General features: G+C 36.7%; 1 protein-coding gene across 1 annotated transcript in view; it reads left to right on the top strand.

Annotated features, from left to right (window-relative positions):
* Positions 1 to 11,309, top strand: part of BTBD8 (BTB domain containing 8) — a 67,618-nt gene extending 56,309 nt beyond the window's left edge. Inside the window, exons 13-18 of the mRNA XM_084636577.1 lie at positions 1,443 to 1,504; positions 2,608 to 3,241; positions 3,589 to 3,676; positions 4,217 to 4,356; positions 6,489 to 8,933; positions 10,349 to 11,309. Of these exons, the coding sequence (XP_084492703.1) occupies positions 1,443 to 1,504; positions 2,608 to 3,241; positions 3,589 to 3,676; positions 4,217 to 4,356; positions 6,489 to 8,933; positions 10,349 to 10,818 (3,839 nt within the window). The 3' untranslated portion in view covers positions 10,819 to 11,309. The remainder of the gene's footprint in view (positions 1 to 1,442; positions 1,505 to 2,607; positions 3,242 to 3,588; positions 3,677 to 4,216; positions 4,357 to 6,488; positions 8,934 to 10,348) is intronic.
* Positions 11,310 to 15,940: the final 4,631 nt, after the last annotated feature.

Below are 15,940 nucleotides of genomic sequence, written 5' to 3'. Positions count from 1 at the left end.
CTGCAGGACCTCTCTCCTGCCTTTCCCTATATCACTGGTATCTACATATACCATGACCACCGCCTCCTCCTGAGCACTTCACATAAGCCTGTCTAGATGTCTCGAGAGATCCACAACCTCGCACCTGCCAGGCAGTTCACCAGGTGGTTCTCTTGGTCATCACAAACCCAGCTATTTATATTTCTAATGATCAAATCGCCCATTACCTGTCTCTCGCTAATAACTGGGATTCCTCACCGTCCCCTCTCCCACCCCACCCCCGGAGCGGTATTCTCAGTGCAAGAGGATACCATGACATCATTTGGAAGGAGGGTCCCAACTATAGGATTGTTTCCCTCCGCTCCAGTTCGATGTTCTCCTTCCAGGAGACTTTCATCCTCCTCAACAGCACAAAGGCTGTCAGACCACTCTGATATGTCCCAGAAAACCTCATCTATGTACCTGTTAGTCTCCCTTAGCTTCTCCAGTTCAGCAACTTTGGTCTCAAGAGTCTGTACTCGGTCTCTGAGGGTCATGAGCTCCTTGCACTGAATGCACATACGCCACCTGCCCACAAGGCAGGTAATCATGCACACTGCATTCAGCAATAAATTGAATAGCTCCAACTCTGCTGCTGGACTTCTGCCTGCTTCGTCTTTACTCTTACAGCTTTTTTCCCTTTTTTCTTTTGGAGGGCGGGGGAGTGCAGGTGGTTATTGGCCTAAGTTTAGAGAACATTAGGTATATCTGGCTCTCATGCTTCTTCTCTAAACTCCCTTGCAAAACTCCCCTGATCACTTTGAAGCTTGTTTTTTAAACCCCTGTTCTCTCTGACTAGCCCTGCTCCTTGGTCAGTGCTTAATGGATTCTAAAGGGATTAGGAATCAAAATTTCCTTAAGAAACTCTCAGCCTTGCTTAGCAGGCTGCTAGGCTCAGCACATGCCCCCCAAACAGATCATACTGTATACTACAGTATATTGTTTAGTTGTTTTAAGAGAATAGATCTTTTATTTCAAATAGATGATGTTAGTACAAATGTATAAGTGGTTAGAACTAATTGAAAGTGATTGTTTTTGCACATTCCTATACACCCAGGATCTCAAAGTACACCGCAAAGATTTAATGAGCTACGTATATCAGAGATATGGAAGTATTATCCTTGTTTTGTAGATGGGGAAACAGAGAGATTAAGTAACTTGCACCCGGTACATAAGAAGTTTGTTGCAGAGTTCATTACAACTATTGGCTCTCCTAACTCTGAATCCTGAACTCTAGACATAAAAATATCCTTCACCACTTAATGTTTTCCATTTTGCCAAAATAAATCTCCCCTGACTAGTTTTAGAACCACTAGAATTGTTCTCTGGCTCCAAAAGATAGTTCCATGAATAAGGGTGGCTTTTTTTCTCTCTCATGCTGCCTTCCCACTAATAATAGAGATCTTTTTTTTTCTCCTATACAGCTGCTTTTGACAAAGGGGATGATCGAAGACTTGGCAAAAAACCTGTATTCACTAGTTCTCAGGTAAATGCTTAGATTCTTACAATTAAAAAAAATCAGAATCCTGTAAACATAACTGCTCCTTTTCATGGTTTATATTTTCAAAATAATGTAATGCATTGTGGTCTGTGTTTACTAACTACTGGTAGCTAATATTCAGCAATCACATCTTCCTTGTAATTCTAGTTGAGCCAATATTTTATCCATAATCTGTGATGTCTGTTATTAGAGCATTTTAGATTTTGATGTGGGTTTACAGGAGTCCATGTTTTCAAATAGTTGGGACCAAACAGAAGAGAGGAATTTGTGTTCAGAAGTTATTGCAGGCTTCCCTGTTGGTGTATAATAATAAAGCTGTGATCTCAAGTTTGGAAAACAAGTGGTCTGCTACTGAGCTAATGGAGCTGTTCCACGAGCTCAAGCCACCAATAAACTCAGTCTGTTACACTCCCCATTAATCTGCTTGCTGTGAAAGAGCTTTTCAAAGTCATCAACAATCCGTGTATTTGAGAATGCCCAAAGTAACATTGCTGTTTGACAGAAAAGGTACTGTTATAGGGGTTAATGTCCAAGGATATACATTACTATTCACTTTGTTACTAGTTAGATTACATTTTTATAGGCTTAAATCTTAACACTAAAAAAATACCTTTGCCTGGGAATTCTGAACCCTTATTTGGAAGATGTACTGTTTTAGAATGGTTGAAAGCTTCCCATGTCATATGTATTTAAAAATAATGGCAGTGTTTATGTTCATAGGGAATCGTATACTGAATTCCCACTTTGAAAATCTAAATACAACCTATACAATAAATGAATCTTTCCAACAGGAACTATTGTATAAAGATTATACAGTATTGTGTCCAAAGCAAAGGACAAGGTTTTGCATAGGCATTTCTTGTACCCTCTGATTCAATAGGGGACGTAAAGGGAACTGGAGTTAGTACTTAAGAGTGCTTGAAAGGCAGCAATCTGAGCTCCATGACTTGAAAAATGATTTTTATTTCTTCCTCCTAAACTCTACTTTTAGTGCTAGATTCATGCTAAACTTCAGGAGTACCTACGTTTCAAGAGCTAAAGATTATGCATGGTTTATTGTGTTGCTAAGTATCTTCTGTTCTTTCCAGCTAAACAGACGCATTACTGACTCTGTTGATATAAGGCACACTTCCTGGAAAGTAAACAGCAAGAGAGATTATTGGGGCAATTCCTTCACTAATCAGGATAAAATGAAATCTGATGGATTAGGAGCATCTGGACATACATCAAGTACTAACAGAAACACTGCTAATAAGACTTCAAAACATGATGACTTGAAGGGAAAAGATAGTAAGAAAACAGTTTCCAAGATTACAAAGGATTCAAAAACTGGGGAAAAAGTTGCTTCACCAAAGGCTAGAGCTGTCATAAAGCCAAAAACAGAAATCAGTGGAAATGCTAAGGCTGAAAGCTTGATTACCAAACAAGATTCAGAGAGGTCATCTTCAAGTGGGCAAAAAAATTCAGGAAGTGGAAAAGGAGTAAAAAATCAGGAAGGAAAAAGTTCAGGTGCCAGACCTAAAGTACTTACTGGAAGCCCAAGTGTGCAAATCAAAACAAAGCCATTGAAGAAAACCACAGGGAAAGAATCACCCTCTCTGGTAACAGAGACAGGAACTTTCAGCAAGTCAACAAACTCAAGTACAGATTTACAGATTTCCAATGAACAACTAGATGAACCCAAAGAGGATAAACCAGTAGATGAAGGAAAAAAACATACTGGTAATAAGAGATCCCTTCTGACTTGCCACAGGCAGGTCATATGCTAGAAAACAGCCTGAAGAGTTCTATTCTATATGGTTATGACCCTGCACAAGCACATTTTTAAAATAAATATTAATTACAAAATGTAATGCTAAAATGCCCCATATTAATGGCTCTAACTCAAATTGTATGTGCTTTGAAAAAATATGTGCGTATACAAGACAGCACTATAAAAATCTCAATTCTTCCAGTTTTGGCATCTATGCTGTTTTCAGTATCTGACCATTTATACGTTAGTATTTCTTTTTAGGTATTTGTATATCATACATTTTATCCTATAACTGAATCTTTAATTTTGCTTATAGCAGTGAAAACAAAGTCTGCTTTGAAGATGACTAATGGAGCCACCAACAAAAAAGCTAATGAACTTGAGACTAACATTACAACAAATAGGTTTGTGGGAAATCAAAATATTACTTATAATTATATACTGGGTTTTTAATTGCTTGATTAAATGTAATTGTCATTTAATCAACATGTTTTTAAACCTAAGAATTTTTCAGAATAGTTGTCTATTTCTCATTGTTAGTAAGAAAGTAGAAATAACTATGGACAATATTCTTGTGATGATAGAATTCTTTTGCCTCTGGGTTTGGACTGCTTTGTGTATTTGTTATTTTAGCATTGTTACAGTAAGCCTGCAGATCTGAACAATTATATGACTGAATCCTGGGAAGTGCTGAGAACTGTCCATAACCTCTGAAATAGCTTTAGATGGAGCTACAAAATCAGTGGAAGATGAGAGGAGTTAGTACCTTGGAGACAGGGGTCCCTAAATATATTGTTTATTTTCAGAAAGAGGAAAGTCATTTCACATGGCATATATTGTGCTTTCGATGTTAAAATATATAGAGTACTACTGATTATTTAAACAAATTCATTTTTAGATCTTAAACTTCCAAGTAATGCAAGCAGTATCTTTTTCTCCCACAGTGTGACAAAGAAATCCACTGGAAAAGGATACAGTGAACAAAATCAACAAACTGTTTTGAAGAAAAAGGGAAATGTGAGTGGCAATTCTACATCTCAGAAGAAGACAAAGAATGCACCAGCTAATGTTGCTAAAAACCAAGGTAGAATTAAATGATAAGGAATTTGTTATCAGACAACAGACAAGTTCTGATGATCTTGGTGTATTTCCCATATTTCATTTTTGCTGACAGACCTTAGATATATTTTTCTGCTTGTTTAATTCTCATGAGGCTGGTGTGTGTGTGTCTATATCTATATCTATCTATCTATATAATATGGCCAGCTATCGGGGAGAACCCTCTTCCCTAATATGCTTTGTGGATCTTTTGTCCTCTGATGGTATCTTAAGTATTCTGCACTTAGAACTTCCATTAAGTTCAGTAGAAATTCTGTATCTGAAACAAGTTCACATACACATTAGAGATCCATGCTGAGGATTGGATGGAAGATATTTCTCCTTTTGTCTACATAATAATATGTTTTTTATATTTAAAACTGGTTGATTCCAGTGTTCATCATTTATGAATATAGTTTTTCATGCATTCTGTACAATATGTAGTAAAAATATTTCAAAATGATCTTTTCTTTTGTAATAATCTTTTAATTTAAGTGTGTAAATAAGAATTAAACTTTTATAGAGTGCAAAATATAATCACTTCAGTTTGTTTGTATTATAACACCAGAGAGAGTTACAGTGGTTGTGGAAAAAACCTAAGTAGGAGGTAGAAAATCAGAACTGCTGATGAATGACTTTGCAAGTCACAGTAATGTGCAGGGAACAAGTGTTAGAGGTGAACAAAATTCCACTACTATAAAGACTGTAATGCTCAAATTAACATAATTAGCCTAACCATAACAAAATTACAAACATAACAAAACATAACAAAATTAACCTAACCGACATTATTTTTCATATTTAGTTGGTCTCATAGTTACAGCCCCAAAGTTACTGACTTGTCACACAAGCCAAGGTATTCCAGCATGTACTGAACTCTAAATGTCAGTAGCACTGATCATCAGTTCTGGAGCACACGATTGCCTATGGGTAAAAGATAAGTAGTGTTTACTCATTACTCTTAAGGATTTTGAAATAAAATAAGAGTATATTATGGGATATAAAATATATTAAGTGAAAGTCCAAAGTCCTCAGAGTATTAAGTAAAACCTGACTTCTCTTTTCTTAAAAATTCACTGTCTGCTCCATTAATAAGCATCAGTATAGAAATACTGTGCATTCACAGACATGGAAAAAGTATCATAAGGCAAGGAGAAATCAGTTTAAGGTGCAAGGACAATATACCTTGAGAATTACCTTTTTTAAATCTGCATTTTAACACCTTGGCAACCTATTTTATAACTAGCAAAAAGTGTAGTCCATTGTAGCTGTTTTTATAGCAAGTATGGTATGGTATGTAATAACCTTCACTGTGTAGAGACCTGGCTGTGCCAAGGCACAAGAAGGAAAGTAAAGGGTGGAGTATTTTCAGCTTGAACACTGCATATCCTTATTGATTAAATTAGAACCAGAATGCTACTTTAATTCACATTCAGCTAGTAAAGGGGTTCTCAGACTTTTCTACTGGTGACCCGTTTCACACAGCAAGCCTCTGAGTACGAGTTTTATACATTAAAAACACTTTTTTGTATATTTAACACCATTATAAATGCTGGAGGCAAAGCGGAGTTTGGGGTGGAGCCTGACAGCTCACGACCCCCTATGTAATAACCTCGTGACCCCCTAAAGGGTCCCAACCCCCAGTTTGAGAACCCTTGAGCGAGTACATGAAACATAGGTCCTGTCCATTTATGGTCATTAAAGATCTCACAACACTTTCTGAAAGAGCAGGAGTGTTAACACTGGTGTTTTGGCCATATTACAACTAGAATAAGTACATTCTGCTTACTTAAATTTCCTCTGTAATTTAAATTGAATAGAGTACTCATCACTTCCTAGGTTAAACAGCTGAGCAGTGATTTTTGTGTACCGTTAGATAGCTGCTGCTTTCCACTCTAGTAATAGTTGCACTTCAGTAGTGGATGATTCCTACATTTACAGTTTGTAAAGTGCTTTGCATTCAAAGGTCCTATATTAGTGCAAGATATTTTTATTAAATGTTTGTGTTTAAGATCATTTAATTGGGTAACAAATATTAAATTGAATTACATGCATCCAACTTATCAATAATATAGTTCTCTGACTAGAATGTGTTTTGTTTACTTTTTTATTTGTTAGGACCACAAGGAGATTCACAAAATTCATTAAAATCTGGAATGTTTCCGAAACAAAATGAAGAAAAAAACATGATGCAAAATTTGTCTCAGACAAGACTTTCAGAAAAACAACCTTCATCTAAGAAAGAGAGTATTAAACAATCACAAACATCTGCAGTTAAAGCCACTGCAAAAATAATAGGAACACCCAAAAATCAGACCCATTCGAAGAAAGGTGAGACTATAAACAGTAAAGACCCAAAACAGAAAATAGTTACTGGGCAGCCTATATCAAAAGCTCAATCTTCAACACAAAGACATTCAAGAAGTGAATCTCCTGTTGTCCAGAAAAACATGCATAGTCCTGAACAGAAAAGTTCAGAACAGAAACTTGAACAACACACTGCTGCTGCTTTTGCAATTCAGCCACACGACAATAACAAATGCAGCCCTGCAAAACAAAGTAAGTGTGAAAAATCTATGATAGAGTGTAGCAGAGGAGACCTGCTCATGGCATCATGGCAACCTGATCCAAGAAAATTATTGGATCCTCTTGAAAATGGGGAATACAAAGTAGAAACCAAACCTTTTTGTATTCAAGTTAGAGGACAAAATGTTCCTAACCTGAATATTTCAATGCAAAATGAAATGGAATCAAAACAGGTTTGTGAAGATGAAATTGAATATCTGGTAGATAAAAACAAAGATGATGATAGTACAACTGAATTTAATTGTTATACAGAGCCTAGTAGAAATGCATACTCAGTCATTTGCAAGAATACTGGCCAAAAACTCCCTAGTTCCGTTTCAGAAGAAAGATTGAAAAAGTGCAAAACTGTTTGTGATTCAGCTCAGAAATACTTGGGATATTCAGGAAACAGCAAAGTACATTTAACACAAGCAGTAGAAGACTGTGCGGAACAAAATGAAACCTTAAACACTGAAATGGGCATTAATTATGGAGAAGATCACTTTCCCAGCTTTTCTAAGGTAACAAATGCCTCTAATTCAGAACAAGATGAAAGAAAATCCTCTAAGACTCATGTAAAGGGATTTGCAAAGGCTGGTCAATTGTCTGATAAATCAGCCTTGACCGAATACAGGTCTGCTACAGTAGACTCAGATGCTGCTTCAAAATGTTTCACAGGACAGGTTACAGAAAAATGTTCACCTAAAGATATGGATACTACAGAAACACCAGAAAGCCATGAAAATTCAGAAATTCCCTTTGTGGATCATTGGAATTTGAATTCAGGTGTGTTGGATACAAAAGAGAGTCCTGAATCTGATACCGGCAGTGCAACAACATCTTCTGATGATATCAAACCAAGATCAGAAGACTATGATGCTGGAGGCTCTCAGGATGATGAAGGATCAAATGAGAGAGGGATTTCTAAATGTAGCACTATGTTGTGCCATGATTTTCTTGGAAGAAGCAGCAGTGATACAAGTACACCTGAAGAACTGAAGATCTATGATAGTAGTCTAAGAATAGAAGTGAAAATGAAAAAAGAGGCTTCAGATCTTTTCCGTGTTAATTCAACAAGTGATGATGAGATACCAAGAAAAAGATCTGAAATGTGGTCACATCAAGGTGTATTAAGGTTCAATACTAGGGAAAATGAAAACACTACTTTTGGCAGTGCACAGTTTACTCAGGAAGCGGACCAAGTTTCCTCTTCTGCAGATGAAACGGAAGATGAAAGATCTGAAGCAGAAAATGTAACAGAAACCTTTCCTCCATCTGACCCTCCTACTCAGCCATTCCAAGGAATTGTTAATTTAGCTTTTGAAGATGCAACAGAGAATGATATTGAAAGTCAAGAGTTTTCTACAACTAAAAATTTTAAGCGATCTGTTTTACTTTCAGTAGACGAATGTGAAGAGTTGGGATCTGATGACGGAGATGCTCACGGTCCCCTTCAGCATTCCATAGATTCCCCTACTCCTTCTGATGTTTTTGATAGTGTATCTCAGGAGCATGATGGAAAGACTTATTATTCAAGGTATTCATTGGAAACTGAAGATGGATTCCTGGAATGCAAACAGCGAGAAAAGGATAGACGTGAGAGATTAGATAAAAGTGAGCACTTTTTTGTAGATCCTCATAACACAGAAATCAAAGGAAAAGATAATCAGGGTGCTTCGGTGACCGAACAGAATTGCCCAGAGAAAGTACTTTCAGTAGCAGATAGTCAGTGTTCAATACAAGAGCAAAAGGTAAATAGTAAGAATGAAGAGATTAACGAAATTCAGCAGTGCAATAAACTTTCAGACAATGACACAAAGTCTCAAGAAAGACCATGTCATCTGGACCTTCATCAAAGAGATACTAATTGTGACATGCAAAAGAACAGCTCTGCAAAACCTGTAAAACCCTGTAAGAGTCAGTTACTGACTCAGGAAGGTCAAGTGAGAGAATGTCAACGAGCACCTACTGAATACACTAATACTGATTTACCTGCAGGTAATGTACAGAAATAGAAATGTTAAGTCCCTCAAAAAATTAAATTAGGCAGAATATTGGAAATGTGATGTCTGGGGTCAAATCATGAACTCTAATTAATAATTGGCTCAGATTTTTTAACAAAACATAAATGCTTTTAATTATTTACTTGTTTACTGAATGCTCGTCCGTTTTGGATACACATTAAATAACTTAATGTTTCAGTGGAAAACTTGAATATTTATACTAGGCAAATCTATTCAGATAGATTTTATGCAGTACTAAAAAGAAAGATTGGGAACAATTCCTTGCATGCTAATTATTTTTGGTCCAATTTAACATTGGCAGCATCAGCTTTTGGTGGGAACTTTTGTATACGTTTTGTCTGCTTTACAACCTATATCATATATTTAAGTGGGATGTGCAATAACTACAGTAATAACCTTACTAAAGTGCACTGAACTGTTTACCTTAACAGCTATATTCATTACTTTTGCAATTTGTTGATATATTGTATTTTACACAGAGATATGGATGCTGATCCTTCTCCCACTGAATTCAGCGGGATGTTTCCCATAGACTTCAGTGGGAGCAGGTTTGGACCTAAGATTTGCAGTTTACAGGATTATTAAAATTGTTTTAAATTTTACCAGTGAAAACGGATTTCCTAAAAGAGAGATTATATTTGAACCAGTGATCATAAACAAAAAAGCTCTAGCTTGATTCACCGAGTTTGATTATTGTCTAGATGTTTTATCTGTTTTGTCTTTTTAAACCAGTAATTCAAAGTATCCCATCATAAAATACACAATAGTGTCTGAATATATTAAGTATTGTGTATTCAAAAGTAATGAAATGCTGATGATCTATGTTCAGCAGAACCACAGAAGACCTTTAAAAGTTGTACTATTTTTTTTTAAGTTTGCTTGTCCTTGCCTGCAGCTACCCTTATAATGTGTAGTATAAAATAAGCCTGTGAATAAGCTATTTTGTTTTTCCTTCTCTTTGGAGCTGATATAGCTTACATCACCATTCAGTGATCATATGTTCTTTTTTTTTTTTTCCCCTTCCTTCCCACCCACCTCCTGTTCCAACTTTAAGTTATTGTAGTGAATTAGAAATTCCATGTGCATTGTTTGTTTACATAACTTGTCTTTTCTGTATCAGAAATTTTCTAATTATGAAAGTTTATTGTTAATTACCAGTGGTGATTGCTGCTCTAACTTAATCTGTAAACCAGAATTCGTTTGTTTGGTTGGTTGGTTGGTTTTTTACACAGAAAATAAATGCCTACATTTTGTCAATTTTGTATAAATTTACATTTTTTCTTACTTGTTGGATTGTTTCTGGTGCAATGAGTTAAATTTTGCTCTACAAAGCCCTGAAGGGGGAACATGTGCAATTTTTACATTGTGTAGTATTATGAATTATTGCAGGAGACATAGATGATTATGACGTATTGGCACAAACCTGCATGTATGAGCATCGACCTTCAAAAACCCTTTCTCCAATATATGAGATGGATGTTGGAGAAGCTACTGAGCAGAGGATGGAGTCAGAAAGGGACATTCTAGATGTGGATTTTGAAGATCAGCAATTTGCAGAACGGGACTGGACTCTTCTCAGGCAATTGTTATCTGAGCAGGACTCAAACATTGATTTCAAAAACTCTGTTCCCGAAGACCTTAACTTAGCACAATATCTTATCAATCAGACACTACTTCTAGCACGAGATGGTTCAAAGCCTCAGGGTAAATCACACGTTGATACTTTCAGTAGATGGACTGAATTAATGTCACCACTGGATGATTCTTCAGCAAGCATAACAGTGGCAAGCTTTTCCTCTGAAGATTGTTCTTCTCCTCAAGGGGAGTGGACAATTCTTGAACTGGAAACCCATCATTAAAGTGATCAAGTGTTTGAAAATGGACTCCATCCCCTGCCCCAAATCTATTTTTTGATGCATTGTTTCCATACAATAATGAAATACTGCATCAGTTAAGAACAGCCAATTCTTGATACGGAGGCAATCTTTCCAATATATTGAGGTAAATACTGGTAATTTATAACCTAGCTTTAGTCACAAATAGAATAATTTTTCAAAGCTGAAATAGATGTTTTTCTAAAATCAACTTTGAGCATGTATTTTCTGGAATTGTTAGAAAAATTAGATGACTTGCAAGAAAAATCTTGGTTTAAACTCCATCTTCTATCCTCTTCCTGTTATTTGTTAATATATTCTTTATTGAGCATGGATTTTAACATCTGACTGCATAAGTAGCGCCATTCTTTTCCTTTTTGCTCTTCATACAGTGACTTGGTGATTTTTCAACAATAAAAGATTGAGCAGTTGTGTTGAAAGGTGTTGTGTTCCAACAATACTTTAAATATTAGAAATGTATACTTGCATTTACAGAATGTAAAAAGTTTTGGACTTTATTTACATAAGCCGCTTGTTCAGTTTGTTTCCACCAGATTGATTTTGTATATTTTTTGTTTGTTTTGAACATTTTCAATAACTGTTTTTAAATTGTCATTTATTTAAATACAAGACTACAGAGGTACTGTAAGAATGGTACAGTTCCTCTCTTGGGAACACAAATACATCCCCTTCAGTAAATAATGGTATGGTGTATGAATCAGAATGCTAAGCCTGTTCTAAAATACTGTGTCTAACAGCTCAAAAAGTAGATTAAGTCTGAAGCTTTAGCAGTGGCTCTCTTGCCTTTTTCATTTTAAAAGTCCATGTTTGAAGTGGAATTTTGGTTGTGCTACTACTGAAGACACTTTTGTGCCCCTCCCCTACTGTTTAAGTCATAACTAGTTTATTGGGTTTTTCAAAACCTTTGTATCTTTGTGAGAGTATTAGGGGTTTTGCTGTCTCTTTTTAATCTTTTTAATCTCATAATTTCTATAAAAATTTCCTTCTGGAGGCCCAGTGTCTCATCCTCTTGATTAAGGAGAACCGAGAAGGAAATGCTTCTCACCATGTCTGCTCTGCTCATTCTGCTGCTAAAGAAGATGGCAGTTAAATGACATGAGCAGGGGTTTTTTTATTGTTGTTTTTGAGAATTGGGGTCAATAAGGGGGATACTTTCCAGGTGAGGGGTATTGGACCATATTCTTCATGCCATACTGAGGCAAAACGCAGCAATAAGGATGTTCTTATGTAAACTATACAATATTGCTTCTGCAGATCCCCTCCTGTTGGTCATTAACAGGAGATGTGCCTTCAAATGGGAGTGCTACACTGCAGTAACAAATTACTAAAATGGTGATTTAAAAAAAAAGGCTTTTTTACCAAAAGTCTAACTTGCACTGGTTATAGCCAAGGATAATACAGGCGGGTGTTTTGTAAACTTTTGCACAATTCGGCCAATTCACCTTAATCCTGGTCTGCAGGTATTCCTGTTATCTTAATCCTAGGCTGTTTATAAGAAGAGACTGACAGTAGCCTTGAATTGTGAAGTCGCTTTGAGATGTGGCTAAGCAGTGACTGCTGAACAAACTTTCACTTTTGACCTAATCAGCATTTGATCTCAGATCTCCTGACTTGGAAAGGCTGCTATACACTGACTTTGACTGTCTGTCAATACAATCAACATTTTACTGAAGCAGAATTATAAATCGATAGAGCAAGGATTTTACCTTTTTTTTTTTTTTAATGGAGAGAGAGGTTAAAGAAAAGACATTAATCTCCCCTTCATGTCTGTGCCCATGATACTTAGAAGGGAGTTCAGTCTTGGCTGCATGCCCATCCCCAGCTTTCTTATAGAGGGTCCTTCCTAAGGGTTCCTGTGAGGAGGCTAGGAGCATCAGTTGGACTCCTGGATATCCTGTCCTAAACCCACAAAGGAAGCTGCATAAATTAATACAGCCTGAGTTTGTGCAAGCTCAGCATCTTAGGCATTGTAGGCTGTATTTGCTCCATTATCCACATTTGGTGGACAGGGGAGGGGAGGTTACTGCAGCTAGGGGAACTCCCAAAAGGAAATCTCCAAGATCAGGAGAGAGACCTCATTTACCTCCTCCAGTTCTGAGAGGAGCACAGATATTGGAGAATCTTTGGGATAAGGAAAAACCACCATTGTCGTCTATAGAGGGGTAAACCACATAAGCTTAAGAGGGTTCAAAGAACTCAAAATAGAGACAAAACTTGGGTCTCTCCCCCCAACGTGGTTATTGAGACAATAAGGACCATGAAAGGTATAAAATAAAAACATTTAATGAACTCTAAATTGATGAAGGCACAAGAGAGTATTAATTTTTACACAAAATAATATGGGAGAAGAAAAGGTAAAAGATCAGGAGAGTAGACAGTGAATGAAAGAGAAGGATCCTTGTGCGCTCTGTCCCCTTTCCTTTATATTTTCCTGTATTTTTTCAAGTGCAGCTCATATCTGAAAAGTAACTGTGAAAAATGACGTTTCCCTGTTTGTGTGTCTGACTCCCAGATCAAATATGATTAAGTTACAGTTAAAATAATGTGGGTTTTTGTTTTGTTTTTTTTTCTGAATACCAGCTCTCATTTTTTCAGGCTAGAATTTGAAAGTCAACTTGTATTATTTTCTCAGGTCCTCAGTGATATAGGTACAACTTCTTCAGTGGATTGGAACGGGTGTAACTAAGTGGAATTTAGTAAAAAGTTTGTCAACGCACAAGAAATAATAGAATCCAGCTCTCTCTCTCTCAGCCATGTTGGCTCTGCAAAACCAACAGGAGTAAAAAGTAGCAGTAGTATTCATTATCTGTATTGCCAAAGTGCCTAGGAGCCCTAGTCAAGGACCAGGACCCCATTGTGCTAGGTGCTATACAAACACAAAACTAAAAGATAGTCTGTACCCCAAAGAACCTAAAATCTCAGTAAGACAAAAGACAACAGATTGATATAGACAGGGGAGTACAAGAAAATGATGAGAACTGATAAGAAACATCTGTCTGAGTGACAGGAGAATGAGGAGAATTGGAGGAGGAGGAGAAGAAAGAGAAAGTAAACCACGGGGATGGAGAAGGCCACATATGTCAACTTTTTCTTGGAAGAACTTAACTGTAGCATCTAACATAATTACAATAAAGTCAGCAGATATGGCTGTGATGCTCACAGGGAATAGATAGTTGAGTAAGAAGGTCCTCCTTTTAAGTGCTTTGGAGGCAATTGGTAAAGAAAAGCAATACTGATGCTGTCCAAGAAATATGTCCAGTTTGCAAGATGGCAGTTCTGGCCAGCATGAAGCCTCTCTGTACATCTTGAATAAGTGTGGGCTATATTTTTATTTTTGAACTCTACTTCAAAGTTGCATTGAATTTTTGAAATGCCATAATTCTGTTTTCCACTGCCCTCTACCTGAAGATTGAGTCCAGGATCTGGCCCCCTTAACCTTTTTGTGTGTTAACGTCTTCCTGGAAATACAACCTGTAAATTAAAAACCTGTTCTAGCTATATATTGCTAGCGGCGTAGACTATTTTAAACCTTTGATACCATGTTATTGCCATCTGGAAATTCATTATCAACACGCTTACTGCATTTGTTCCAAAAAATCTAATCCCTCTGTTTGAAGGTGTTAAGACTTATTACTATGTCTTTCAGCATTGCCTGCCATGGAACATAAACAATTAAGAAGGCACAATCTTGCTCCCATTAAAGTCAAAGGTAAAACTCCCATTGATCTCAGCTGGAGTAGGTTCAGGGCCTATGTGACTAAAGTGTATGTAGTATAAAAGCAGGGTTTTTTTGTACATGTACTGAATAGTTCTCTATCTCTAGTCTGCTAAGTTCTAATATTTTAGATGTAGGGATGATTTATGGCAAAGAAAATTTAACCAAGCATAATTGTGTGTATTATGCTGATATTCATGATTGGATTATTAACTGTTCTACCTTGGTATATCATGCTCTTTCCAGCACTAAGCAGAACTGAAGACAAAAAAAATACAGGAATTCAGGGCAAGTGGCTGTGTAACAAAACTAGTGATGACTACACAGGACTAGAGGTGGGAAATGGGCTTTTAAAATGACATCCATTATGACTACAAGCTTTTATCTCTTGCAGAAATTTTGTAACTGTTTTCATGAATCTATTGTTGATGACAAGCTGTGGTAGAGGATTCTACAGCACAATTAAAAATACTGCTGTTTCACTGCAAAAAATTCTATACCTACTTAATGACAGGTTTCAGAATAGCAGCCGTGTTAGTCTGTATTCACAAAAAGAAAAGGAGTACTTGTGGCACCTTAGAGATTAACATTTATTTGAGCATAAGCTTTCATGAACTACAGCTCACTTCATCGGATGCATTCACGAAAGCTTATGCTCAAATAAATTGGTTAGTCTCTAAGGTGCCACAAGTACTCCTTTTCTTTATACCTACGTAAGTTAGTATCCAGACTCTGGCCAGGGGGTATATTTCAGGGAGCTGAACCTGGTGCACTGGAAAATGAACTTCTTTAGAGGAATAATCAACTTAAACTAAAAACAAACAAACAAACAAAAAACCCACTTCCATCTGAATTTTTTTCCCTACAGTTATTACCAATAATTGAAAGAGCCTGCAGCAGAAAGTACAACTCTTCTGATCTTTCATTTGACAGCCTTCTGTCTACATTCAGTTTCACAGTTTCCTCTGTGTAGTCAGGCCACAATCTTGCAAACATTTAAGCATGTACCTGTCTTTGAACTACTTGTATGAGTGAATGGTTTCAGAGTAACAGCCGTGTTAGTCTGTATTCGCAAAAAGAAAAGGAGTACTTGTGGCACCTTAGAGACTAACCAATTTATTTGAGCATAAGCTTTCGTGAGCTACAGCTCACTTCATCGGAGTATTTGCGTGATTGGGCCCTTAGTCATTTCTCCATGTTTTTGTTTCATCCGTTGTGTACAAGAATTGCACAAACATGTTTTAAACTTCATGAAGTGTTTGTAAAATCACAAAAATTGGCAGGGGAACTAAAAAGTAGGTGTAATACCTGAAACTATTTTTAATTCCCAATGGGATCCTGATTGGACTCTCTGGGTGCCACAATAGTATA

Source organism: Lepidochelys olivacea (genome assembly GCF_965140295.1).
Source record: "Lepidochelys olivacea isolate rLepOli2 genome assembly, chromosome: 8".
In the NCBI taxonomy this organism is placed as follows: domain Eukaryota; kingdom Metazoa; phylum Chordata; order Testudines; family Cheloniidae; genus Lepidochelys; species Lepidochelys olivacea.
The sequence above is the reverse complement of the archived record's forward strand: the minus strand, read 5'-3'. Positions and strand labels throughout refer to the sequence as shown.